The sequence below is a fragment of the Mesoplodon bidens genome, assembly GCF_964165515.1.
Source record: "Mesoplodon bidens genome assembly, chromosome: 19".
In the NCBI taxonomy this organism is placed as follows: domain Eukaryota; kingdom Metazoa; phylum Chordata; class Mammalia; order Artiodactyla; family Ziphiidae; genus Mesoplodon; species Mesoplodon bidens.
The window spans coordinates 32,857,047-32,883,254 of record NC_138179.1 but is presented as its reverse complement, the minus strand read 5'-3'; the positions used below and the strand labels follow the sequence as shown (position 1 = coordinate 32,883,254).

The 26,208-nt window shown below is 41.6% G+C and overlaps 1 protein-coding gene across 14 annotated transcripts in view; it reads right to left on the bottom strand.

Annotated features, from left to right (window-relative positions):
• The window catches only part of CEP112 (centrosomal protein 112), a 390,168-nt gene extending 364,740 nt beyond the window's left edge, over window positions 1–25,428 (bottom strand). For 7 of the 14 annotated variants that reach the window (XM_081218503.1, XM_081218514.1, XM_081218505.1 and 4 more), the window contains exons 1-4: window positions 25,198–25,428; window positions 18,658–18,771; window positions 15,131–15,321; window positions 13,266–13,441 (exon numbers count right to left, since the gene is read on the bottom strand). In XM_081218503.1, the coding sequence (XP_081074629.1) occupies window positions 13,266–13,441; window positions 15,131–15,321; window positions 18,658–18,763 (473 nt within the window). In that variant the 5' untranslated portion in view covers window positions 18,764–18,771; window positions 25,198–25,428. The other 7 variants (XM_081218517.1, XM_081218512.1, XM_081218511.1 and 4 more) reach the window with 7 other exon arrangements.
• Window positions 25,429–26,208: the final 780 nt, after the last annotated feature.

Here is a 26,208-nt window from a genome sequence, read left to right as displayed (position 1 = left end):
CAGAATTCACCAGTGAAGCTATCTGGTCCTAGGCTTTTCTTTGTTGGAAGGTTTTTGAATACTGCTTCAATCTCCTTACTAGTTATAGGTCTGTTCTAGAAATAGAAATAGATTTTCTATTTCTTCATGATTCAGTCTTGGTAGGCTGTGCTTCTAGGAAATTATCCACTTCATCGAGGTTACCCAATGTGTTGGTTTACAACTGTTCATTGTACTCACTTATAATGCTTTTTATTTCTGTAAAATCAGTTGTAATGTCTCTTCTTTCATGTCTGATTTCAGTTGTCTTTTTTTCTAGTGGTTTCCATGATTTTCTCTAATGTTTTCCCATTTTCTGTTTTATTTCCTTTCTTCTGCTAGCTTCAGGGTTTGTTCTTTTCCTAGGTTCCTTAAGATGTAAATGTAGGTTGTTGATGTCAGATTTTTCTTTTTTAATGTAAGATTTTACAACTATAAATTCCCCTCATAGCACCGCTTTCACTGCATCCCATAAGTTTTGGTATGTTGTGTTTTCATTTTCATTTGTCTCAAGATATTTTCTGATTTCCTTTTTGATTTCTTTTTTGACTTCTTGACTATGAGTGTGTTATTTAATTTCCATATATTTATGAATTTTCCAGCTTTACTATTGATTCCTAGTTTCCCTATATTTTGATCAGCAAAGATACTCTGTATGATTTCAATCTTTTAAAATATATTAAAACTGGTTTTGTGGACTATCAAATGGTTTTATCCTGGAGAATATTCCATGTGCACTTGAGAAAAATGTATTCTACTGCTGTTGGATGGAATGTTCTCTATATATCGGTTTGGTCAAATTGGTCTGCAGTGTTGTTCAAGTCCTCTGTTTCTTTATGATCTTCTGATTGTTCTAACCATCACTGAATGTGTCGTACTGAAGTTTTCTTACCACTGTTGTAGAGCTATTTCTCCCTCCATTCTGTTGATGTTTGACTCATATATTTAAGACTTCTGATGTTTGGTGCATGTATGTTTATAACTGTTATATCTTCCTGGTTCATTGACCCTTTTATCATTATATAAGTTCATTCTTTGTCTCTTGTAACAGGTTATTACTTAATCTATTTCTTATAATACAAATCCACTCCTGCCCTCTTTTGGTTACTATTTGCATGGAATATCTTTTCCATCCTTTCACTTTCAACTTGGATGTATCCTTAGATCTAAAGTGAGTCCCTTGTAGGTAGCATATAGTTGGATATCTTTTTATTCAACTGCCTTTGTAATCCTATAAAAAATAAAAAGTGGAGTTGTAAACCAGAATTATCATTCTACAGGTTTTTATATTTACCAATGTATTTCTCTCTTTTTATTTCATGAGTCTAACTAGAATTTATCAATTTTATTTAACTTAAAAAAAAATGTTTGCCTCCACTGACTTTGTTTTCCTGTTGCATTGATTTCCACTCTTATCTATTTTATTTCCTTCATTCTGCTTACATTGGATTCACTCAGCTCTTATTCTTCCATCTTCCAAAGGGAGAAGCTGTGACCACTGATTCTGGATTTTTCTTTTCTGACACAAGCATTAAAAACCCTATATTTCCCTCTAAGCTGCATCTCATAAATTTTGATATGTTGTATTTTCTTTATCATTTGGTTCAAAATTTCCATAAACCCTCGTGATTTCTTTCGTGACAAATAGGTTATTTAGAGGCGAGTTTTTTTAATTTATAAAGGTTTGACGGCTTTTCTGGATGTACTATAATTGTTTCTTTCTTATTAAATTCCGATGAGATCAGAAAACATGCTCTGTGTGACGTCCATCCTTTGGGACCAACTGAATTTCTTTTACAACCCAGACATGACTTATCCAGATGAACATACCATGTGCACTTGAAGAATGTGTAATCTGCACTTATTGGATGGGGTATTTCTTAGATGTCAACTAGGTTGAGGTAGCTCAGAGTATTGTTCAAATCTTCCATATCCTTGTTGATTCTTTGGTCACGTTGCTCCATAATTCCTAAGACAGGGATGTTAAAATCCGCAACAATGGCTGTAGATTTGTCTATTTCTCTCTTTAGCTCTTTTTACTTTTTGCTACATGTATTTTTTTTTAAAACAGATCTCTGTTGGAGTATAACTGCTTCACAATACTGTGTTAGCTTCTGTTGTACAACAAAGTAAATCAGCCCTATGCATACATATATCCCCATATCTACTCCCTCTTGGATCTCCCTCCCACCCTCCCTATCCCACCCCTCTAGGTCATCGCAAAGCACCAAGCTGATCTCCCTGTGCTAGGCTGCTGCTTCCCACTAGCTAACTATTTTACATTCTGTAGTGTATATATGTCGATGCTGCTCTTATTTCGGCCCAGCTTCCCCCTCCCCCCGCCATGTCCTCATGTTCATTCTCTATGTCTATGTCTTTATTCCTGCCCTGCCACTAGGTTCATCAGTACCTTTTTTTTTTTTAGATTCCATATATATGTGTTAGCATACGGTATTTGTTTGTCTCTTTCTGACTTACTTCACCCTGTATGACAGACTCTAGGTCCATCTACCTCACTACAAATAACTCAATTCCATTTCTTTTTATGGCTGAGTAATATTCCATTATATATATGTGCCACATCTTCTTTATCCATTCATCTGTCAGTGGATATTTAGGTTGCTTCCATGTCCTGGCTATTGTAAATAGTGCTGCAATGAACACTGTGGTACATGTCTCTTTTTGAATTATGGTTTTCTCAAGATATATGCCCAGTAGTGGGATTGCTGGGTCATATGATAGTTCTATTTTTAATGGAGCTGGAGGAATCAGGCTCCCCAACTTCAGACTATACTACAAAGCTACAGTAATCAAGACAGTATGGTACTAGCACAAAAACAGAAATATAGATCAATGGAACAGGATAGAAAGCCCAGAGATAAACCCACTCACATATGGGCACCTAATTTACAACAAAGGAAGCAAGAACATACAATGGAGAAAAGACAGTGTCTTCAATAAGTGGTGCTGGGAAAACTGCACAGCTACATGTAAAAGAATGAAATTAGAACAGCACCTAACACCATACACAAAAATAAACTCAAAATGGATTAAAGACCTAAATATAAGACCAGATACTATAAAACTCTTAGAGGAAAACAAAGGAAAAGCATTCTTTGACGTAAACCACAGCAAGATCTTTTTTGACCCACCTCCTAGAGTAATGGAAATAAAAATAAACAAATGGAACCTAATAAAACCTCAAACCTTTTGCACAGCAAAGGAAACCATAAACAAGACGAAAAGACAACCCTCAGGACAAAGGATTAATCTCCAAAATATACAAACAGCTCATGGAGCTCAATATCAAAAAACAAACAATCCAGTTAAAAAATGGGTGGAAGACCTAAATAGACATTTCATCAAGGAAGACATACAGATGGCCAAAAGGCACATGAAAAGATGCTCAACATCACTAATTATTAGAGAAATGCAAATCAAAACTACAATGAGGTATCACCTCACACTGGTCAGAATGGCCATCATCAAAAAATCTAGAAACAATAAATTCTGGAAAGAGTGTGGTGAAAAGGGAACCCTCCTGTACTGTTGGTAGGAATGTAAATTGATACAACCACTACGGAGAACAGTATGGAGCTTCCTTTGCTACATGTATTTTTGAAGCTCTATTATTTGATGCATACACACTTATAACTGTTACATCATGCTTATGAATTGACCCCTATATCATTACAAAATGATTCTATTCATCTCTGGTAATTCTCCTTGTCTTAAAGTCTATTTTACCTGATATTTAATATGGCCATTCCAGCTTTCTTATGTTTGTTGTTCCCATTACACATCTCTTTACATCCTTTTAGTTTTAATTTACTTGTCCTTATATGTATGTCTCTTACAGACAACATACAGTTTGTTTGTGCTTTTTTATCCAGTCTAACAACTGCTGCCTTTAAATTAGAGTGTTGAGTCCATTTACATTTAATGTAATCACTGATATGGTTCTAGTTACTCTGCCATTTTGCTATTGGTTTTACATTTGTCCCATCTTTCTTTGTTCCTGTTTTTTCTCATGTTCATTCTCTATGTCTATGTCTTTATTCCTGCCCTGCCACTAGGTTCATCAGTACCATTTTTTTTTCCCAGCTTTTCCCAGTTTTTTTTTCCCAGTTTTCCCAGCACCACTTATTGAAGACACTGTGTTCATTGACTATTTCATTGTATTCCATTTTAATCCCTCTAGTTATATTTCTTTCTAGCTGTATGCCTTTCTATTATACTTTTAGTACTTGTTCGAGGTATGGGCTAGGCAAGCAGTCCCCAACCTTTTTGGCACCAGGGACCAGTTTTGTGGAGGGCAATTTTTCCATGGACAGGGTGGTGGGAGGGGAATGGTTCAGGTGATAATGTGACCAATGGGGAGCAGCAGATGAAGCTTCGTTCGCTTGCCCGCCGCTCACCTCCTGCTGTGCGGCCCAGTTCCTAACAGGCTGCGGACCGTTACCGGTCCGTAGCCTGGGGGTTGGGGACCCCTGTGCTAGGCAATATCTAATATGCCCCCCAGTTATCCCCACATCCCTTGTGTAATGCCCTTTTCTTGAGTGTGGACTGAACCTAGTGACTTACTTCTAATAACCAGAATCTGGCAAAAGTGATTGATTATCACTTCGAAAACTACCTTACGAAAAGACTCTGGCTTCCATCTTGCTTACTTCCTCTGATGGAAGCCAGCTGCCTTATTGTGGGCTGTCCTACAAAATACAGAGCGCTGGTCTTTCAGGACAAGGGGGAGGAAGCACGGCCGAAGGTCTCCTGGAGTACTGATGTGCTATTTCTTGGCTGGGTTAGCAGCATAGGGATGTTTATTTTCTAACTGCTCTTTAAACTGTACCTGTCATTTTCATACACTTTTTACATATATGCTATGTTTCGCAGAGGTAAAACTTTTTAAGAGTAATACAACTACTGCCTTATAAATCAGAAAACTAAAATGAGAACTAACTTTATATTTCACATCTTTGCATTCATCTGAGCAGCAAGTAATACTGTTATATACCATCTGCAGAATACTTTTCTTACAGTATTGCTAAATATCAATGAAACATAAAAATAATTAGCAAAAATTAATACTGCTCTAAAGTATCAAATAACACTGAAAATAAGAAAATGAAAATAACTTCCACGGATCCACAACATATTTATTTTAATATTTCAAAGGGAACTTTATTAGGAATAAAAAGAAAAACAAAACTAAATCTTAAATAAATGAGAAGCTTGACAAAACCAAAAAATGACCAGAGATTCATAAACATTTTAAGACTTCGTATTTTTCCCCATTTCCTACTTTAAAATAACATTTGATTTTAAAATTAAAAACCAGCTTTAAAAGTCACTCATTTAAATCAACGTTTATTAATACATCTCTGGTTTAATAGTATCAACACTCAAGAGAGTATTTTATTTTAATTCCCTTTAAGTTTTACAACACATATAAGCTTACTGTCATCCTTTTTTGTTTAAAAGAACAATCAGAACTAAACTGTTCAGTATTATGATCTCACAAAAAGAAACTTGCTTGTGAAACAAAGAGATACTTATTACAAAGCCCCACTCGTTAAAAAATTTTAAAAAGGAAGAAGTGACTAAATTTGTCAAAAATCTGACTCAATGAAAAAAAAAGCCTAAAAGAAATGCAAGGCCATTATTTTCAAAGCTATTCCATCTCAGTTACAAATTGTTGTCACTTGGCCTTGCCTTGGTAAATACTTAAGAATGATATTTAATTAGCACATCACTGTTGAAAATTAATGAGCAGCTAAGTGGTCCCATGAGTGTGTGAATCATACTGTTCTACTGAGGATCCTAAGAAAGTTTCCATCCCTTGTTTATGAAGCAGTCTTACCCCCAGAGCTCAAGGTTAAACGTCTACCTAACAAGTGTCCATTCTGGCAAAAAGACCAAGTTAATCACATTTGTTCCTCACTAAACGTTCTCTCCAAACACAATGATGAAAAAGACTGCCTTTTCTTTCATTAATTTAAGAAAAATGATTAATTTTTCTTTCTTCCAAAAAGACTTGTTGGGGAGAGGTCCTCTTAAACCTTAGACTGACCGACAGGAAGCTACCAGATACTGATCACGGGTGATCCTCACCAAAGAAGGGAGATACCCACGAAGTGCAGTAAGCACAGAGCACAGGTCTCTCCCCGGGGGCAGAGGCAGTTTAGATGCACCAACACCCACCTCCCACTGCCCACCTAGAGAGCAGCTCTCTACCTGGCAGGAAGACCCAGGTCTAGAACTCCAAGCCCCACTTGGTAGCCCCTAATCACATATGGCTACTTGAACTAATTAAAACCCAAAATTCAATTCCTCAGCCACAGTAGCCACACTGCAAGTGCTCAGCAGTCACATGTGAATAGTGGCTGCGATACTGCACAGCACAGCGGCAGAACATTCCCACCACTGTGGGATGTTGTATTATACTGCTGCAGAATATACGCAGTATACGTATGGAATGAAAATATGTAATGTACTACTGCAGAATGTATCTTTGCCTAATCAACAGGGTAAATTCTTAAAAATGAATGTACTTTTTTGTGAATAATATTTAAGGATGTTTTACTATGTGTAACCCTAACCATAATTATTTATGCCAATGGACATAAAGAAACCCCAGGAAGGAAAGGTAATGATAAGCTCCTCTATAAATTCATCCAACAATTTAGAAGCAGGGGCTATTTATAGGTCAGTGCCATTTATATATAGAAATGGAGTTTAACAAATTTGAAAGATTCTATCTACTATAGTTGTTTGAGTATACAGACTAAAAATTAAATCAATATTTTTAAAGTGAAAAATGTTTTTTCACACAGATCAACATACTCAACCATAAGTACATTTTTTCATTATACTTGGTCACCATCTGCTGGCGATGTTCTTAAACTGCACCGGCACATGAAACACTGGCTGTACTGGGAGACATTTTTAAAGGACACAGTCTCAGCTCTTCACCACAATGCATTCCTGGAAAACCACATCATAAAGAGGCTCATTGTAAAGCAAATCATATTTTCCATAAGGGCAGGACTATAATTAGATTCTTCATTCCAAACTAAAATCTGGCATCAAATAACCCATGGAAAGATCTCATTAAAGCAAGATGCAGAAATTATAGTCCTCTATACTCAAATATTTAAAATAGGATAATTATTCTCCAAGTCCTTTCTTAAAGGTATGAACATATTTTTTATTTGAAGAACACAACATAAATCAAAAGATAAAAATTATATAAAGTTAACCTAAATCTAATATGGTAAAAGTAATAGATAATAGATAATAATTCTGCTTGCATGCTCCTAGAATTCTTAAGCAATCTGGATGATGACTCTTTATAAAGTGGCATCTGAGGAAATGTAAACAACTGCTGCCTTCTTTTTCAGCAGTGAAGTCCTCGAAAATAAGCAGCATTGTCTCTCCTCCACCGTGAAGCAGTGTTTAAAGGTCGGCACTGATTCCACATCTCTCCTCTTTGCTTTGCTTTCTCCTAACTCGTAACTCTTAACCAAAGTTTCCAGTAGAAATAATAAGGGGTACTACATCATTATTTTTCATCTTCCCTTTTTCCAGAACCTAACTACACTCTGGTGATAAGCTACCAGACCACATCATACTTCACTAAAAAGTTATAAAAATAATTACAAGACATTAAAAAGAAGCTTCAAAACATTTTTCACAGAACAGGAGGACAAGAATAAAATCTATTATCTTTGTGTCTGTCTTTGGGATAATGCACAGAAAAAAGCACATAGAGACGACAAGAACTGAAGTCTAATGTCACTTAGGCAGCTTCTAATACACGCTGTGATAAAATGTTTAAAAACAGGGCCAGCCACACTGTGTTCCCTCTATCCTGGAAAAGGGGGCTTGCTGAGTTATCTAAATAAAGACAGATTCAAAACCTCTTTTATTTTATTTTTACTTTATTTATTTTTTTATTTCTTTGGCCGCGCTGCGTGGCTTTCAAGATCTCAGTTTCCTGACCAGGGATTGAACCCGGGGCCCCGGCAGTGGACACACTGCGTCCTAACCACCGGACCACCAAGGAACTCCCAAAAGCCTCTTCTAAAATACTATTACCTCTCTTTATTCTGAGAGTGTGCAGGATTCATACTTACAATCAGAACTTTTCTGCATAGCCATTAATTTCTTTCTCTCAGGAACACAGAATGACTTTTAGGAACTGAAAATAATTAATGACCAAAGGATCTTAAGACAATACCCTTTGGGAAGATTAGATAATGAGAGAGGCAAAAGAGCAGTCACTCTAACAAGCAAGCCCCTGTGCGGCCTGTTAAAGTAACCATCCCCGCACCACTGATGATGGCGTTAGCAACAGCCAACGCTTTCATAGCTCCCGTGTCAGAAGCTCGACATGCAGTATTCACTTCACCCACACGACTCTGACGTTAGTACTACCGCCATCTCCAACTTACACGAGACAAAACTGGGGTTTGGAGAAAGTAAGTAACTTGCCTGAGGACACAGGGTTGCCAAGTGTCCCAAGTGATATTTGAGCAAAGGCAAACTGCCTCATTTCAGCTCAACCTAGAAATAACCAAGAACAAAGGTATAGTCGCCCAAGGTTGCGAACACAGCTCAAGTGGAGAAAAAATGGATTATAGTGAAGTTTCCGTATTTGCTGCATAAAGTACTCATGCCTACATGGAACACCAGAAAGAATATGGGGTCTGGAATCACAAAGACCTAGATTCCAATACTGAATCCATCACTGGGAAAGTTTATTGACCTTACTGAAGCTGTTACCTCATCAATTAATACAAAGGGCCATTTTGTCAACCTCACAGAATTAGAGAGAGGATGAAATCAGATAACTTACAAAAGATTTCTAGAAGAATATTTAGCATACAGTAGGTGCTCCATAAACGTACAACTTGCCTCACTTGGTTCCTATCTTAACGAACTAGAAATACAAGTGAAATCCACAAACACTGAGATTGTTTATTGGGAAAATTTCATTCTTATGTTTAAATATGTATATTTGCTATATATGGTTAGATTTATTAATGTGCATCACTACTGTAAATAGTGTGTATGTCCAACATTTTAATAAGGTAGTACTTTGGAAGGCAACTTGACACCATCTATCAAAAAATGTGTGATTATTAAAAATAACATAGACATGTGTACAAAAAATTTCTGAATTACTCCCACTCCCTAAAGGTAAAACAGTTTCGTATGTGGCACCCAGAAATATTCCATGCACACGTACCCATACGTATCCATATATCCTCTTTAAAATACACACACACACACACACACGAATGGAAGCTTACTACACTTTTATGTACTTCTTTTGAACTTTATACATCTTAAGAGATCATTCCATACTAGCCCATACATTTTTGTTACCATTGCACAAGATGTTGAACCTACAAATAATCCCACCAACAGCTCACCCATTAAATGTTTTACTGTGCCCAGCTACAGCATCACTAATAGCCCAAACACACACAGGCGCATGATGATGTATGTACCAGGATGTTAACTAAGGCGTTCTTTTAACACTAAAGAATCAAAAGCAACGAGATGTGTAAGTTACAGTAAGTCTACGCTATGGATTATTATCTGTGATGAAAAAGATTACACAGGTTACATGACACAGGATTAAGACACAGTTAAGTGACAAAAGAACACTACATGTAGTACAAGCCAACTTATAATTTTTAATTACATACGTGTGGGTATGTGTGTACTATGGAATGATACACACCAAATTGTTGATGCCAACTACCTCTCGTGAGGGAAGTGAAGCAAGAACATGGAGGGAAGGACTCTTTTTACCCTTCATAGTTCTACACTGAGGTTTTTACAAAGAGCGTGTATCATATATAGACTGTATCATTTTCTAAAATGAGGATAAAAGCTGTATCAGTCATCTATTGCTGCATAACCAATTACCACAGACATAACAGCTTTAAACAACACATACATTTTCTCATAGTTTCTGTGGGTCGGAAGTGCAGGTGCAGCCGAGCTCAGTCCTCTGCTTAAGGCCACCCAAGGCTGCAATCAGGGTTTGCCCAGAGCTGGGTTCTCATCCGGAGACTCAATGAGGGAAGAATCTGCCTCCCCATTGTCACGGTCGTCGGCAGCTTCCATTCCTTCTGGATATGGGATTCACGGCAGCCAGCTTCTTCAAGCCAGCAAGGAAGAGACAGCAAAAGCCTCTAGAGCCAGGCTGCCAGCCGGGCAGAGCCTTATGTACCGTAATGTACTCATGGAAGTGACAGCCCATCACCACTGCCATATTCTGTTGGTTAGAAGCCACTCACAGGTCCTGCCCACACTCAAGGAGGAGGGACTGTACAAGGCTGTCAACACCTAGAGCAGGATCTCGGGGCCACCTGAAACTCTGTGTACCACAAAGACAATTAGGATCTTTACCATCTCTCAATGGTAAGCACCTGAAAGATGACCGGGAAGTAATTTACATGGATGTATTTCATGGTTGTCTAAATGAAATTAACCAAACTGTACAGGCAGGAGATCTATGTCTATGGTCTCATTAGTAACATTTTGTAAAACCATGCTCCAAGTTCAAATATAATTCAAGTGTTTCATTGTCAAGAAAAGAAGCAGCTATTTGACATTAAATGCAATAAAAGATCTCTAATAAAATGGCAAGGCAATTTGGAAAGTGGTTTTTCTCAAATAAACCATGGGTAATAACATAAGCTTACACCAAGAACTACGAAAAAGGAAAGCAAAGGATAAAACCAGGACAGGATTAGTTGTGTGTTGAAACTGTCTGAAGTGAAATGCTAAGTTTACTAGTGTGCAATGTGTATTTGGTGGAAAAAAGCATGATAATAAGCCTGATAGAATATGACCTCATAATACTTCTAATGTGTCTAGAATGAGGCTACATGCCATATCCTACAGGAAGAATAAAGGTAAAGGAAAGGTGCCATCTATTGAATAGGGAGTCCTAACAAAGAGGCTTCAAAAGGACTCTGCATCTTTAATAATATAAAAAGGCTAGGACACAAACAGCATCATCTAAAATGCCATTAGAAATACTTCACATACAAAAAGGTCTAAGTAAAGCAGGATTTTATAAAGTGATCAAAAAAGAAACACTAAGGGGGAAAATCTTTTAAGATTAAAGAGGATGTTCAAAGGACAAGCTGAAGTGGTTGTAACATTTATGAGGCAGCATTAAACTTCAGTTCTAAGTAACAATAAATTATTCACTACAAAAACATACATGTGTCAAATGTTATAAGCCTCTTAAACTTTTTAAACAATTTCTTGCAGAACGGAGGAGATGTATTAGGTCAACATGAGCAGATTCTAACTTTTTCAGCAGCACAGTATGACCACTCAGAGCAAAGGAACAACTTCAGAAAAAAATATGAAGACAGACCATCAATAGATTCCACCACCACTACTGATCTGATCTCACACATTTTGTATCTGGTCTTAAATCCATTGTATTGCCTTTAGATGAAGTAAATGTTAGTTTTATTTTTAAGTGCCTTCGTATATGTAAAATTACAAATATCTGTTAATTAATGTACATGCAAATTAAAATTTTTAAATAGATCAAGTTAAATTAAGAGAAGCATGTAAGTAAAGATACCCCTGAGAAGTTTTGTTTTTGCAGCCCTACTTGGCCTTGGCCTTAGTGAAATTCTAACACTTGACTAGAAAGCGACTTGCCTTTTCCAGTTCCTTCACTGCCTTTACTAATTGCATTGTTAAAAATATAAAAAGGTTAGGACACAAACAGGGCATCTCTGTAGCCTATAACCACACATCTCTTAACTTCTTCTAAAATTTATCCTTCCCTCAACTTTTTCTAACAGTACTTTTTGCAAATCCTTGTGAGCCATTCTCTCTGCCACGATATGCCTGTCTCAAAGGGGTTGTGTCCAGAATAAATTCAATGTGTGGCAGTGCCTAACAGCCCATTCACTGACTCGTGTAGGCACTCACCAAAAACTAAGACTCATGCCGTTTGTCACAGGTGCCCGCCCAGGGCCAGGCACTGGAAATACCGTGCAGACAGGAAGAACACTGTCCCTGCCTCAGTCCCTGTAACGAGACCACAATCTCCTTACACCCCCACTTACTGCTACACAGCTAACAAAAATTCCACAGTCACACCTCTTCTGCTTCTAAATCTCCCAGGAAGGCAAAAATTAGTATTTAACACCACCAGCTATGGACTCATCTATTCATTCCTTTTCACTCTTCCGAAACATGTCCTTAATTATATCACCTCTTCCTGTTCCATATTAATTTGTTTCCCTTTCTAATAAAAAAAATTCACATGGACTGGATCTCTTGCTTTCTGTTCACCTGTTCTTTTCCACCATAATACCTGAGGTCTGAAAAACATAACCAGACTATATCAACTACGAAGACATTTGAAATTACTAATAAGATTTCTGTATCTTTTAAGGAATAAACAAAAAAAAAATTATAGCAGAAAAGAAAGATAACATTGTTAACCTATTCAAATTCCAAAAATTAAAATTACCAAGAGAATGGTGAGGAGTGATGTATGAATTGACACTGTCCAATATTTTAACATTCCAGGGAACAGTGCCAAAGGTAAAACTCAAAATCTGATAAAAGTCCAGTTTAAATCTATCCATCCTAAAGGCCAAAAGTTATGCTACAACAACAATTGTTTTATTGTGTACTTAAAAAACTTAGAAGTTCAGTTTTATTTGTACTAAAAATCCTATTTAAGCTTAGTACTCTAGTAAGAAAGCACAGTTTAATAGGGTTTATGTTTGCATTCATTATTTTATTAAATCAAAACGAATACTGTTCAATAAGGGGGAAAGGACAGAAATTCAAGCATAAGCTTCAAGATGGATATGGAGGATGTTATATTTGGTTGAAGTCAGTGAAATGTTCTTAATTCATGCTTGTCATAAAGGAAAACAGAGAACTGTGTCATTTAAAGATTTTCAGACACTGCTTTCCAAGCAGTGGACAAGATAGAAATATTTAACATATATCCAAAAAGCAGCTAAAAACATAATATAATCTTGAGTATACAATAAATGGAAAAGCAAAACTGTTATTTTACCTATACAACATTCCTTCATAGTCCTCAACTTCATAGCAAAAATATAAAGTAAACCAACTGTTTACCATAAAAAAAAACATGGAAAAATGGAATGTATTAACCAGTTCCAAACACGGGCTAAATAATGAAACACACTTGAAACCCCAAGTTCATGGCGTACCTCTGGACATGGGTCGGCGACTGTACCAAAGAGCAATCTTCTCCAGAAGAAAGCGTCCGTGACTCGCTGAATCTGTGCTCACCGTTCCCCAGCTCGCCCATCACCCAGTCTGGTAATCCTTCCGGGCTGGACAATCCTTTGGCTTGTGCTGGATTTGGTTCATCAAAATAGATGGACTGATTTTTAAAAATTAGAAAAATTATTCTTTCAAAATGTACTATATGAGATAATCAGTTAAGATTTCCATCAAGTTTAGTGACAACCTTTCAAATACTCAAATTCAATTACATAAAAATATATAAAAATGTATCATTCAATGAAATATTAAAATACATAAAATGGATAACTTATTTACATTTTAGTTATGTTGTGCTGTATAAGAAATCTGATAAATGATAAAATTACATGACAGATACATCTGATAATAATGATTTATATTACAAAAGGAATATTAGCTGTATGAAAAGATAAGTGAAAAGTTCTTTTTAAATCATGTGCTCTCCTATTTTTCTGTGATCATTAACTACTCTGCTCACACACACACACACACACACACACACAAATCAGTAGGCAGAGAAACCAAAATCAATAAAAATCAGAAATAAAAATTTCTAGTCATCCTGCAGTATCCCACAACTAGCTGAAAAATCCAAAACAGGTCTCTAGGCCTTTACATTATTAACATTTATAAAATAAAGCCCTTTCCTACAATTCCATAAAATGAGTGTGAAAGGGAAAGCACGATACAATACACTCATATTTCAACATCTGAATGTGTTTCAGAAAATGTTCTACCTTCGGTCATTAAGAACAGATGGACCAGGACTTCCCTGGTGGCGCAGTGGTTAAGAATCCGCCTGCCAATACAGGGGACACGAGTTCGAGCCCTGGTCCAGGAAGATCCCACATGCCGCGAAGCAACTAAGCCCGTGCACCACAACTGAGCCTGCGCTCTAGAGCCCGTGAGCCACAACTACTGAGCCCACGTGCCACAACTACTGAAGCCTGTGTGCCTAGAGCCCGTGCTCTGCAAGAAGAGAAGCCACTGCAACGAGAAGCCCCCGCTCGCCGCAACTAGAGAAAGCCCACGTGCAGCAACAAAGACCCAACACAGCCAAAAAATAATAAAAAAAACAAAACAAGAATCCGCTTGCCAATGCAGGGGACACAATGGTCTGGGAAGATCCCACAAGCAGCAGAGAAACTAAGCCCATGCGCCACAACTACTGAGCCTGCGCTCTAGAGCCCACAAGCCACAACTACTGAACCCACGTGCCACAGCTACTGAAGCCCGTGCGCCTAGAGCCCATGCTCTGCAACAAAAGAAGCCACCACAATGAGAAGCCCGTGCACTGCAACGAAGAGTAGCCCCCACTCGCTGCAACTAGAGAAAGCCCACGCGCAGCAACAAAGACCCAACGCAGCCAAAAATAAATAAATAAAAAATAAATAACTTTTTTTAAAAAACTTTAAAAAAAGTCATTCAATCCAACCTCTCATTACATAAATAATACATATAGAAGAGCTTAATAAACTAGAATTTACTGACATCCATAAATTATTACATAATCCAGTGAAAATTAGTGGGAAATTAAGGCTCAATATTTAAAAATTCATTTTAATGTTTTTAGAAATATTGTAGAATACTGCAGGATGACTAAATCAATTAAGTATGGTTCCATTAGAGCTCAGTATCTGATTTCCATTCAAGGTGGAAAAAAACTGAATCAGGGAGCAAAAAAATAGTTTTAGCTAACATATTTTCTAGGACTTGTAACTTAATAATATGACCATTCCCAAATGGGATGATAAATTGACACTTTTAGAGAAACAAACAAATGCATCTTTTGGTCAAAGACACCTACCATGTATGAAGGTAAAGTTTTCAGCGTCCCTGGCTCAGGGCGGTGGGTGAAAGGGCCCGCGAGAGCCCCTTGCCTGAGCATGTGTAGTAAGAGCTTTGCGTACAGATTCCGATTCCTCCTGCCTGTGACCCCTGCTCCTGTTCCTGAAGGCTCACACAGTTTTCTAATCCAAAGTGCACACCTCTGCCGCTCTAGAAATACACAGGAGCTGTTAGAGACTTGAGTTTTCAGAAAATAAAACATTAAAGACCCATAAAACATCTGCTCTAGTCTGCAGCAGGGGTTGGCGGACAGCAAATATTTTAGGTTTTGCAGCCATATGATATCTACCCAACTCTGCCGCTGTAGCATGAAAGCAGCCACACAGCATTCACACCACACGTCACCAAATGGTTATGGCTGTTTTCTAATAAAACTTTACAAAAAAGGCAGCAGCCTGGATGTGGCCCAGGGGCTACAGCTTGCCAACCCACCCTGGTCTAGAGTTTAACTTTAAACTAGTAATAAGATCTCAGGATTGCTACCAAATAAATCTCTGAGACAAAAATGTTGCTGTAAAACCATCTCTAAAATAATTTCAGTTGTGTTGAAAAATCTTTCTGTAATTCTCATTACACAAACCAAGAGAGAGAGAATGCAATCTTATTTAGCATTTTAAACCTAATCTAAAATTGAATCTCAAATGTTTTATTTATTAAACTGGTAATCTTCAGGGATTTGTGGATGATTTATTTAGGAATTTCTTTTAACCTCTCTAAAAACAATTGAGGGTTACATATTTACATGTAATTTTGAAAAATAATTATCCCTTTAAAAGCTACTTTAAAAATGTAGCACAGTTTAATCCACATATAATGACCTATTGACTATCTTATCTTACTTACCACGACACAGAACTGTTTTTAGGTCTCAGGAAAACCATTTTGACATTAACCTTTTATCAGTCTAACTCAATTTGAGGATTATATATCTAACACAAATCATAAATCTGATTCAATCTCTTAGTTTCTAAAGGTCATATTCATTTACTGTTTTACCTACAAAAATCCCTGGGGCAGATTTACCACTTTGCTCATACTGGATTTATCACTACACGTATGAAAGGTAGTCTCTAAATAACTTTTGTATTTTTAGCTTCAAAAATTATATAATCACAAAACAAACTTCTTGAAATATTGGGCATACTTTGTGCAAAAAGAAAATACAAACTAAAACTGATAAACTTAAGCAAACAGTTTTTCAAACTATGTATTTTTATATGACCTGCAGCAAACTGAAATCCATATAATAGTCGATGAATAGAACTTAGTACAACAATTTGGCTAATGAAAAAAATTAATTCCTCTATTTAAAATAATGGCAAAAAACATTATCAAAAGTAGAATTTAACTATAACGAAATTTAAGTTATTATGAATGTTCAGGTTCTTGACTGGGATGTGAGTTTCTGAGCATTCATTATGAATTAATTACATAAAAGAGGGTCAGGGATGTACCAATACATACTGACAATAAGTCATGAACCAAAGATTACAATTAATCCAATTCTAGGTACCCCAAATCCCTTTTTAAAAGAAGATGAGGGACTTCCCTGGTGGCGCAGTGGTTAAGAATCCGCCTGCCAATGCAGGGGTCACAGGTTTGAGCCCTGGTCTGGGAAGATCCCACATGCCACAGAGCAACTAAGCCCGTGCGCCACAACTACTGAGCCTGCACTCTAGAGCCCAAAAGTCACAACTACTGAAGCCCGCACACCTAGCGCCCGTGCTCCACAACAAGAGAAGCCACCGCAATGAGAAGTCACCCCAAGAAGCCCATGCGCCACAACAAAGAGTAGCTCCCACTCGCCCCAACTAGAGAGAGCCCACGTGCAGCAACAAAGACCCAATGCAGCCAAAAATTAATTAATTAATTAATTTTTAAAAAGTGATACTGCATCTTTAAAAAAAAAGATGAACTATAAGGATAGTCTGAAGTACATTTATAATGAGAGATTTTAATATACATTTATGCTAATCAGCAGATCTAAGACAAGAAGGAAAAAAAGGCAGTGAGGGGGCTCCCCTGGTGGCGCAGTGGTTGAGAGTCCGCCTGCCGATGCAGGGGAAACGGGTTCGTGCCCCAGTCTGGGAGGATTCCACATGCCGCGGAGCGGCTGGGCCCGTGAGCCATGGCTGCTGAGCCTGCGTGTCCGGGGCCTGTGCTCCGCAACGGGAGAGGCCACAACAGTGAGAGGCCCGCATACCGCAAAAAAAAAAAAAAAAGGGCAGTGAGTATCAGAAGAGGACACAGTATAGAAATATCATTAAATACTAATTCAACTAATCGTGAATGAGCCACGGGACAGGAAATATTCATTTTAAGAAAAGCAGAGGGAGAAAGAAGAGGTTACCATCCAACAAGGCAAGAGAAGAAGGCAAAGGAAGAGGCGTGAAGGGAAGACCATGCCAAGCCACCCTGGACTCGGACAGGCTGCAGGCCCTGACTGGTATGATGGCTGACCACAGAATGCGTAACTCATACACTGCGCTCCCTTTTCCCAGCGCAGCTCCCTGGAATAAAGATCTAACATTGAGTCGGCACCTCATGTTGAATATGAAGTTGACTCAGACACCTCACAGAAACAGGGAACCTGGACAACACTGGGGTAAAAGCCGGTCTCCTGGTCCTACTCCAAACCATCCTCGCAAAAGCTCCCAAATCAGATTTACCTGTACAGCCAGCCTTACACCTACTATGACTCAGAGGGTCTTCCCTGCCCCTCAAACTCTCTTCTTCAACTGCTCTCTGATAAACTTTAAATCACCTGAAAATCTTTTTTTTTTTTTTTTTTTGCGGTACGCGGGCCTCTCACTGTTGTGGCCTCTCCCGTTGCGGAGCACAGGCTCCAGACGCGCAGGCTCAGCAGCCATGGCTCACGGGCCCAGCTGCTCCATGGCAAGTGGAATCCTCCCGGACTGGGGCACGAACCCGTGTCGCCTGCACTGGCAGGCGGATCTCAACCACTGCGCCACCAGGGAAGCCCGGAAAATCTTTTACTTGAGACAAAGACTCACAGAGAACAGGTTAGGAACTGCAGACAAGATGGCAACAAAAACTCATTCACACTTGATTTTATTCAGTCAACCAATGAGCATGTAAGACTAACAGATTCTTTTCTGCTTTGATAAACAAATGGGTCAGAGGCAGGTGGACGGTAGGCTCCTGAAAGAGGAGCCATCTTCATGGTAGGAGGAAAAAGACGCAGGAAAAAACAGTTACAGCTAACTTTAAAGACCCATGCAATTTAAGCTCATGACCTGTGAGAAGTGGTCTCACAGTAATAATACCTTTCCACAGTTCAGTAGGACACCATGACTAAATTTCTGTTTACCCTCCAAGAGCTCAAGGCAAATAATCCTTTATCAGCTTAAGATGAAAACTGTTATTAAATGAATCCACTTTTCATTTTGAAAGTTCATGGGTTTGACTAAATAATACAAAGAAAAAAATTAATTTTAAGAACATAATTTTCAAACATAATCTTACCTGACCTATGGGGTAATTTTAGAACAAAGGGCTTCATATCTACCACAAAGTGATCGAATTCCGCATCCAGCTTCTCCCATTTTTCTTCTTCGCTTCCCATTTCCATAATTCAGCCTGTAAAAGATTTAAAATTAGAATATTAAGATCTGTATGCTGAAAACTACAAAACTCATGAAAGAGATCAAAGGAAACTCATTAGTATTAAATACCCCCAAATTGATCTATAGATTTAATGCAATTCCAATCAAAACCCCAGGAGTATTCTTTGTAGATATACACACGCTGATTCTAAAATTTACGTGGAAAGTTAAAGGAATTAGAATAGCAGAAACAACTCTGAAAAAGAAGAACAAGTTTGGAAGAGTCACATTACCTGATTTAAGATGCACTATAAAACTACAGTACTCAAGATAATATGGTATTGGTGAAAGGATAAGACACACAGACCAATGGAACAAACTAGGGAGTCCAGAAATTGACCAACACAAATGTGGACAACTGACACTTGACAAAGGTACAATTCATGGAGAAATGATAGTTTTTACAACAAATGATGCTGTAACAATTGGGGATCCATACGCATAAATAAATTTAAACAAATAACATCGCTCTGTATACAAAATTTAACTCAAAATAAATAACAGACCTAAGTGTAAAATGTAAAACTATAAAACTCTTAGAAGAAAACACAGACGAAAATCTTCATGACTTGGGGTTAGTCAAGGATTTCTTAGATATAACACTAAAAGCACTACCTGTAGAAGAAAAAATTGATATACTGGACTGTATCAAAATGAAAAATTTCTGTTCTGCAAAGAAGTCTTCCCAGGAGTTGAAAAGATAAGCCTGGGAGAAAATACTGCAAATCATTTACCTCAGAAAGGACCTATATCAAGAATACATAAAGAAAGGCGAAAGAGAGGCATGGACGTGTATACACTACCAAACGTAAGGTAGATAGATAGTGGGAAGCAGCCGCAGAGCACAGGGAGATCAGCTCGGTGCTTTGTGACCGCCTGGAGGGGTGGGATGGGGAGGGTGGGAGGGAGGGAGATGCATGAGGGAAGGGATGTGGGAACAGATGTATATGTATGACTGATTCACTTTGTTATAAAGCAGAAACTAATTAAAAAAATAAATAAATAAACTTAAAAAAAAAAAAAAGAATACATAAAGAACTTTTGAAACTAAACCATAAGAAAACGAACAACCCAATAAAAGTAATCAGCAAAAAAATTAGTTCCTTTACCAAAGAAGATGTACAGTTGAGAAGTAAGCGCGTGAAAAAGATGCTTAACATCATTAATCATTAGAGAAATGCAAATTAAAACCACAATGAGATATCACTACCTGCCTATTAGGACAGCTAAAATGAAAAAGGCAAACAACAGCAAAGCTGCTGAGGGCACAGAGCGAGAGGCCTTCTCACGCACTGCGGGGAGGAACACAGAGCGGTGCAGCCACTCCGGAAGACAGGTCAGCCATTGCCCACCCAGTTAAACATACCCTTAGCGGGGAAGCCAGAAATCCCCCTCTTGGGCATTTATTTAGGAGAAGCAAAATCTCTATTCGCACAGAAACCCGGATGTAATGTTTCTAGCAGCTTTCTTCTTCTGTAGCCACCAAACCCTGGAAACACCCACGTGTCCCTCCCCCGGGAAATGGATAAACCACCGTGGCCTCGCCACACAACGAAACAGCGCTCGGGCAGAGAGAGGAAGGAAGCGTCCACAGGCCCCGCCACACGGCTGAGCGTCCATGTGCGAGGACGCGACGCGCAAGACACCGTTCCCGGAGGGCCGCGTGCTGTACGACGACACCCACTCGTACGGCCTCCCCGAAAAGGCAAAAGCTACAGGCACACAGAACAGCTCGGTGGCGGACTGGGTTAGCACTGGGGCGCAAGCAGAGCACACGGGGCGCTGCGACTGTCCCGCGCCTTCTGCGCCCGAGGTCATAAAAACCCATTCTGAGTCTGTGTAAAAATTCATCACACTGCACACCAAGAACGCGATTTTAACGGTACGTAAATGTAAAATGTTTAACTTCCATCAAAAAACGTAAAATACTGGTCCTCGTACTTCTTCCTAATCAGGAAGAAAACCACTGAAAATGAAGGGGGTGGACCCCCAAACTCAGACACAGAGCTTCTGACAAAATTTCTTACGTTAAAAATATACCCAACAGTCCACATGTTCCTCTCAGGTTCGAAAGGCCTTGGTAAGGATGCGCATCATCTCCACGCTATGCACGGTCCCCAAATTGTCATCTGGCCGGTTTACAAGCCACACGTTTGGAGAAAGGCTCCGGTGTGCCTCGGCGGCGGCCCTGCTCCACAGACGCCCTCCCCCTGCTCAGCGGGCCCCTAACGTTCACCAGAGCGCCCACCTCAACACCAGCAGCCCCTGCGCGGACGGCCCTGAACCCGCCCCTCTGCGTCCGGCCGCCGGCCGTCCCTTGCAGCCCGCGGCGGTGGGCCGGCGGCTCCCTCGGGGGCCAGCGCGCCCTGCCGGGGGTCTTCGCCCCGCTCCAGCAGGCAGCCGTGCCGGAAAGGGAAGCAGCCTCTGACGTCCACGCTACCGCTCCCAGCCACGGCTCTCGCAAGCCCGCCCGCAACGCCCCTCTCATGAGGCCCCGCCAGCGGACCGGACCCAGCGCTCCCCGCACATCGCTGCCGCCCACCAAAATGCCCTCCGGCCGATCGGCCTCTTTTCCTCCCTACTCCGCAAGCCAGCGACCGCTCGACACCGTCCTTCGCTCCTCAGCTGAGGGTCTGCTGGAGAAAACGGGCACCGCCCTGAAGTCCCACCGGAATCCTCCGTTTTCTCCCATTTCGCCCTCCGCAAGGCAGCCCTGAAACTTTTACCAGCCCTCTCCAAGCCCCTAAGCCGTTCCAGCTCCCCTGACTCTCCACGTGGGAAGCTCACCTCCTCCTGGGCGGAAAACTGCACGCTCTTCCCTCCACCGCCCAACTCGCCTCCTCGGGAGCACATCCTCACGTGCTCGCCCCCGCCCCCGCCCCCGCCCCCGCGTCGGAAGCGCTGACCGTCCTCCCCGCCGCCGAGACCTCCATCACTGTCAGGGGCCTCCTCGCTGTTTCACACTGACTCCTTCCCCTCCGCCGTCCCCATTCGCTAAGCCCCGTGAGCCAACACAGCAACAAACGCTCAGAAAGGTCTCAGAACCTGCCTGTGTGCCTATTCTCGCCGCCGCTCTCTCAGAGCAGGCCCTCCCCACCGCCGACTCACCCTAACTCTCCCTGCTTCAGTCCTCACTGGCACCAGAGATGTCCCAAGTACAAAGCTCCGCACATCACTTCCTGTCTCCACCGCCCACTGCCACGGGACAGGATCCAAACCCAAAGTTAGGCCGGCCTGCCAGGGCCTTTGCCTTCTGAGCTCCCTGCACACGCGCGCACACGCACACACGCGCACACACACGCGCACAGATGACCATGGTGGGGCATGGTCATGAACTCCCTGCCATTCTGCAAACACTCCAAGCCCTTACAGGATCACACAGGCTGTCTCCCTGCATGGAGTCATCAGGAAATGCAACTCAAACATCACTTCAGAGTAGACCTTGCCCCACACATCCCAGACGCATCTCTCCATCTTAGTGTGTACTGCTCACATCTGTGCCGCGGCATTCATCACACTGTTACCTTTTTTTTACACATCTGTGTACTATTTACAGGTCTGCCATCTGTGAGATGCTCCTGAAAGGCAGGGGCCGTGACTGACACATCTTAGTAGGTACCTAGGACATTACATGGCACATAATAGAAGCTGAAGAATCAAATCGACTGGTAAATAAAAGCTAACTAAAGGGATTAATGTCCTACTTTTACATGACCAATACAGGCAAACCTCAGAAATATTGCAGGTTCAGTTCCAGACCACAGCAATGAAGCAAACATCGCAATAAAGCGAGTCACACGAATACTGTGCTTTCCCAGTGCACATAAAAGGTATGTTTATGCTATACTATAGTCTATTAAGTGTTCAATAGCATTATGCTAAAAAAATGTACATACCTACCTTAATTAAAAATTACTTTATTACTAAAAAAAAAGCTATCCATCATCTGAGCCTTCAGCAATTCGTAACCTTTTCGGGGGTGGAGGGTTTGAAATATTGCGAGAATTACCAAAATGTGACCCAGAGACACAAAATGAGCAAACACTGTTGGAAAATGGCACTGGTAAACTTGCTCAAGGCAGGGCTGCCACAAACCTTCAATTTGTAAAAAACGCAAAAGCGTAATAAAGCAAAGCGCAATAAAACAAGGTATGCCTGTGTTTTGTTTTGTTTTGTTTTAATTCTGTTCTGAGTACCAAACAAGTCCCCTAGAATAGAAATACTATTGCCCTTAATTCTATTTACGAAAACTGGTCGTTGAACCTTCTGCATTACAGTAGAAGAAACATATTTCAAATTCAAGACTTGGTTAAGATAAATTTTATTTAAGCTCATTTTCTGATTGGTTAGTTGGCTTGGCATTATTTGGTTGCTTGGTTTTGTTTTGCATTCCTACAATAACTAGCTGCATTCATACATAACTCCATCAGTTATGTACCTGGTAACAGAAGGCTATGATACCACTGCTGTTAGATCATAAAGCTGAAAAGCAACTATTCAAGTGGATGACCAAACAAATGGAAACTCATAAACCCAGAATTTTAAGCACAGCTTTGACCTGGAAGTGTACTTCCAGGCTTAAACAGTTCATCCTGCCCACGTACTCTAACATATGCCTGAGAGCACCCGTAGCTAGGGCTAAAACAAAAAGATTCCTAATAATCACTAACTCTCAACAAATCTTTGACACAGGCAGGAGATGTTAGTGTTTAGAGGAAATGAAAACTCAGTAAAAAGACCCAAAGTCGTGAAATTAAACATAAAGCTCAGACTAAAATTCTGAAACTGTTAGCTCTCAGATCCATCATATCTGACCTCTTGGCCATTTAAATATGAATCAGCAATATCTCCAACTAGTAAAGAAGTTGGAGAAAAGTAGAAAGACAATCATAATTGCTATAATAACATGCGATACTGGAGTACACATTTTTTTTAAAAGCACAGTAAAGAATCAGTGTGATACTTGGTAAAAGCTAAAACTCAGCTTTTCCTATCCCTTATTTATTCTCCAACAAAATGAAAAAAAAATTAAGTTATCGTTCCAAACTTTCAAGGAGCTACACAAATTACATCTTATAAGTAGGTTATATCTACTTAGTCCCAGCTAATCAAAAAGTTTTATTACGGTTTATTAGAATTGCAGATTTAAGTTATTAGAATTAAAAAATAAGGAAAGCTGTATCTTTGACTTAGGTTTAAAATACTTGAGTGTGCCTGCCAGTCACATAAATTAGTGCAAACGCAAAAAAAGAAGTAAACTGGGTGAGTCTTGCTTATAGCTATAATATAGTTGGATCATGTCTTTTATTTAACTCACCGGCACTGTCTTTTTTAAAACCTGTGTCTATGTGGACAGCTACAAAACGGGCTAAGACCTTCTCAAGGTGCTTAGCTGTCATAGGGGTCAGCAAAGCATAAACGGGCCACAAACATTAAAGGTCCTGGGGAAAAGCAGCCACAAGGAACACACCTCACATACATCACATACATCAGGCCCCAAAAAAACACACTCCTCAAAGTTGCATAAAGTCAATTTTGTTCAATCAAACCATACTTTAAATAGATGGCAGGTCATTACACAAAACTTGAAAACCGTCCTCCGGCACATAAAGCCGGTTTACAGGTGCCTGTTTCACTCGGCTCGCCCTTCTGGGTGTTTGGACAGTTACCGGGCATTGACCGCGCCCCGGCATCACCCTGGGGACGGGGGAGCACGCCGAGGCCTGGGGGGGCCAGTGACGGCCCGGGGGCCCCAGAAACGGGCGGCTGGGCCGCAGCCTGAGCCCTGCGGGGCGGCTCGTGCCCCCGCACCGGCCTTTTCTATCCCGTGTCCTCGCCCCTGTAAACAGGAAGGGCGCACGACCCTCAGCACACAGGCCGCTCACATGGACGTCCCTCGTCCCTCGGACACTCGGACCCGGGACACTGGGTCGTGCCCAGAGGGCCGGCGGCGGGCCGGGCCTCCCGGGGGCCGCCACCCACCCCGAGGGCCCAGGACGCCGTCCGGCTCCGGGGGGAAGTGCTCCCGCCGGCCTGGGACCCGGGCCGCGACCCGGGTGGGGCGGGCCGCGGTGGGTGAGCTGGGACCCGGGCCGAGGCCCCGCCCCGTCCGCGCGCGGACGTCTCACGGGCGCGACCCCGTCAGGTGCCCGGACCCCGACATGCTGACCCGCCCCAACTTTCTCAGAACCTCCCCGCCCTGCGCGGCCCGGACTGCAGTCCGCGAAGCAGCGGCCGCCCGCGCCCAGAGGCCCCCGCGGCGCGCGCCCCACAGGCCTGGAGAGAGGCCCAGGCCCGCCCACGGGGCGACCGCTCCCCGCGCAAAATTCCACGCGAGAACCCGCGTGTGGGGACCCCGGAGGGGAAATCGGAAAAACGAGAACCTGGCGCCCCTACGTACAAGCTTTCCGATCGGCCGCCACCGTCGCCGCCGTCGCCGCCGCCGCCACAAAAAGGTTTCAAATCCGTACGGGCGCAGAGGTCGCAGCTTCGCAGCGGAAATCGGAAAAAAGAGAACCTGGCGCCCCTACGTACAAGCTTTCCGATCGGCCGCCACCGTCACCGCCGCCGCCACAAAAAGGTTTCAAATCCGTGCGGGCGCAGAGGTCGCAGCTTCGCAGCAGGCCCGGGGGGTGGGAGGAGCCGGCTGGGCGGTGGGACGGGGGGAGGTGCCCAGCTCGCAGGCCCCGCCCCCTTCCCCATGCCTCCGGCGGCGGCCGCGCGCGGCGCCGTTGCCATGGCGACGCTCAGGGCCTCGGCTGCCCCGCCCAGCAGGCCGGGGGCGGTGACTTCCGCACTCGCGTTTCCCCGCCCCACAGGCCGCGCAGCGCCGTTGCCCTGGCGACGCTACGGGCCTCTGCTGCCCCTGCCTAGCAGGTCGGGAGCAGGCAAGTCCGCGCTCGCGTTTCCCCGCCCCCCTGAGCTGGGCGGCGTTGTCATGGCGACGTCCCGGCCCTCAGCGCAGCTTCCGGCTCGCTTTCCAGCCTGGCGGCCCCTAGACCAATCCCAGACCGAGACTCCCGGGATGACCAGACCACGCACTGGACACTGCTGCCTTCAGGCATCCCGCTCGGACAGTAGCTTGTGAACACTTTAGGGGCTATAGAGAAAGAACGGGTAAAGAGCAAAGAACATGGGGTTGCAGTAGGATATTCACAGAGGGTGGACAAACGACATTGAAAGACTCTAAAGGACTGAGAACTTACTGCCTGGTATCTCACAACCCCGAGGTGAATACCGTTGAATTAAAGGAGAAAATGAACACTGCTTTTTTTTTTTTTTTTTTTTTTGCATTCATAGCTATCCAAGATCTGAAAAAACTTACCCCAAATTCCGAAGATGCTGAAATAATATGAAAAGGCTTTGTGTTTACCAATTCTGGATAGAATAACAAGATCAAGAGGACAATGTA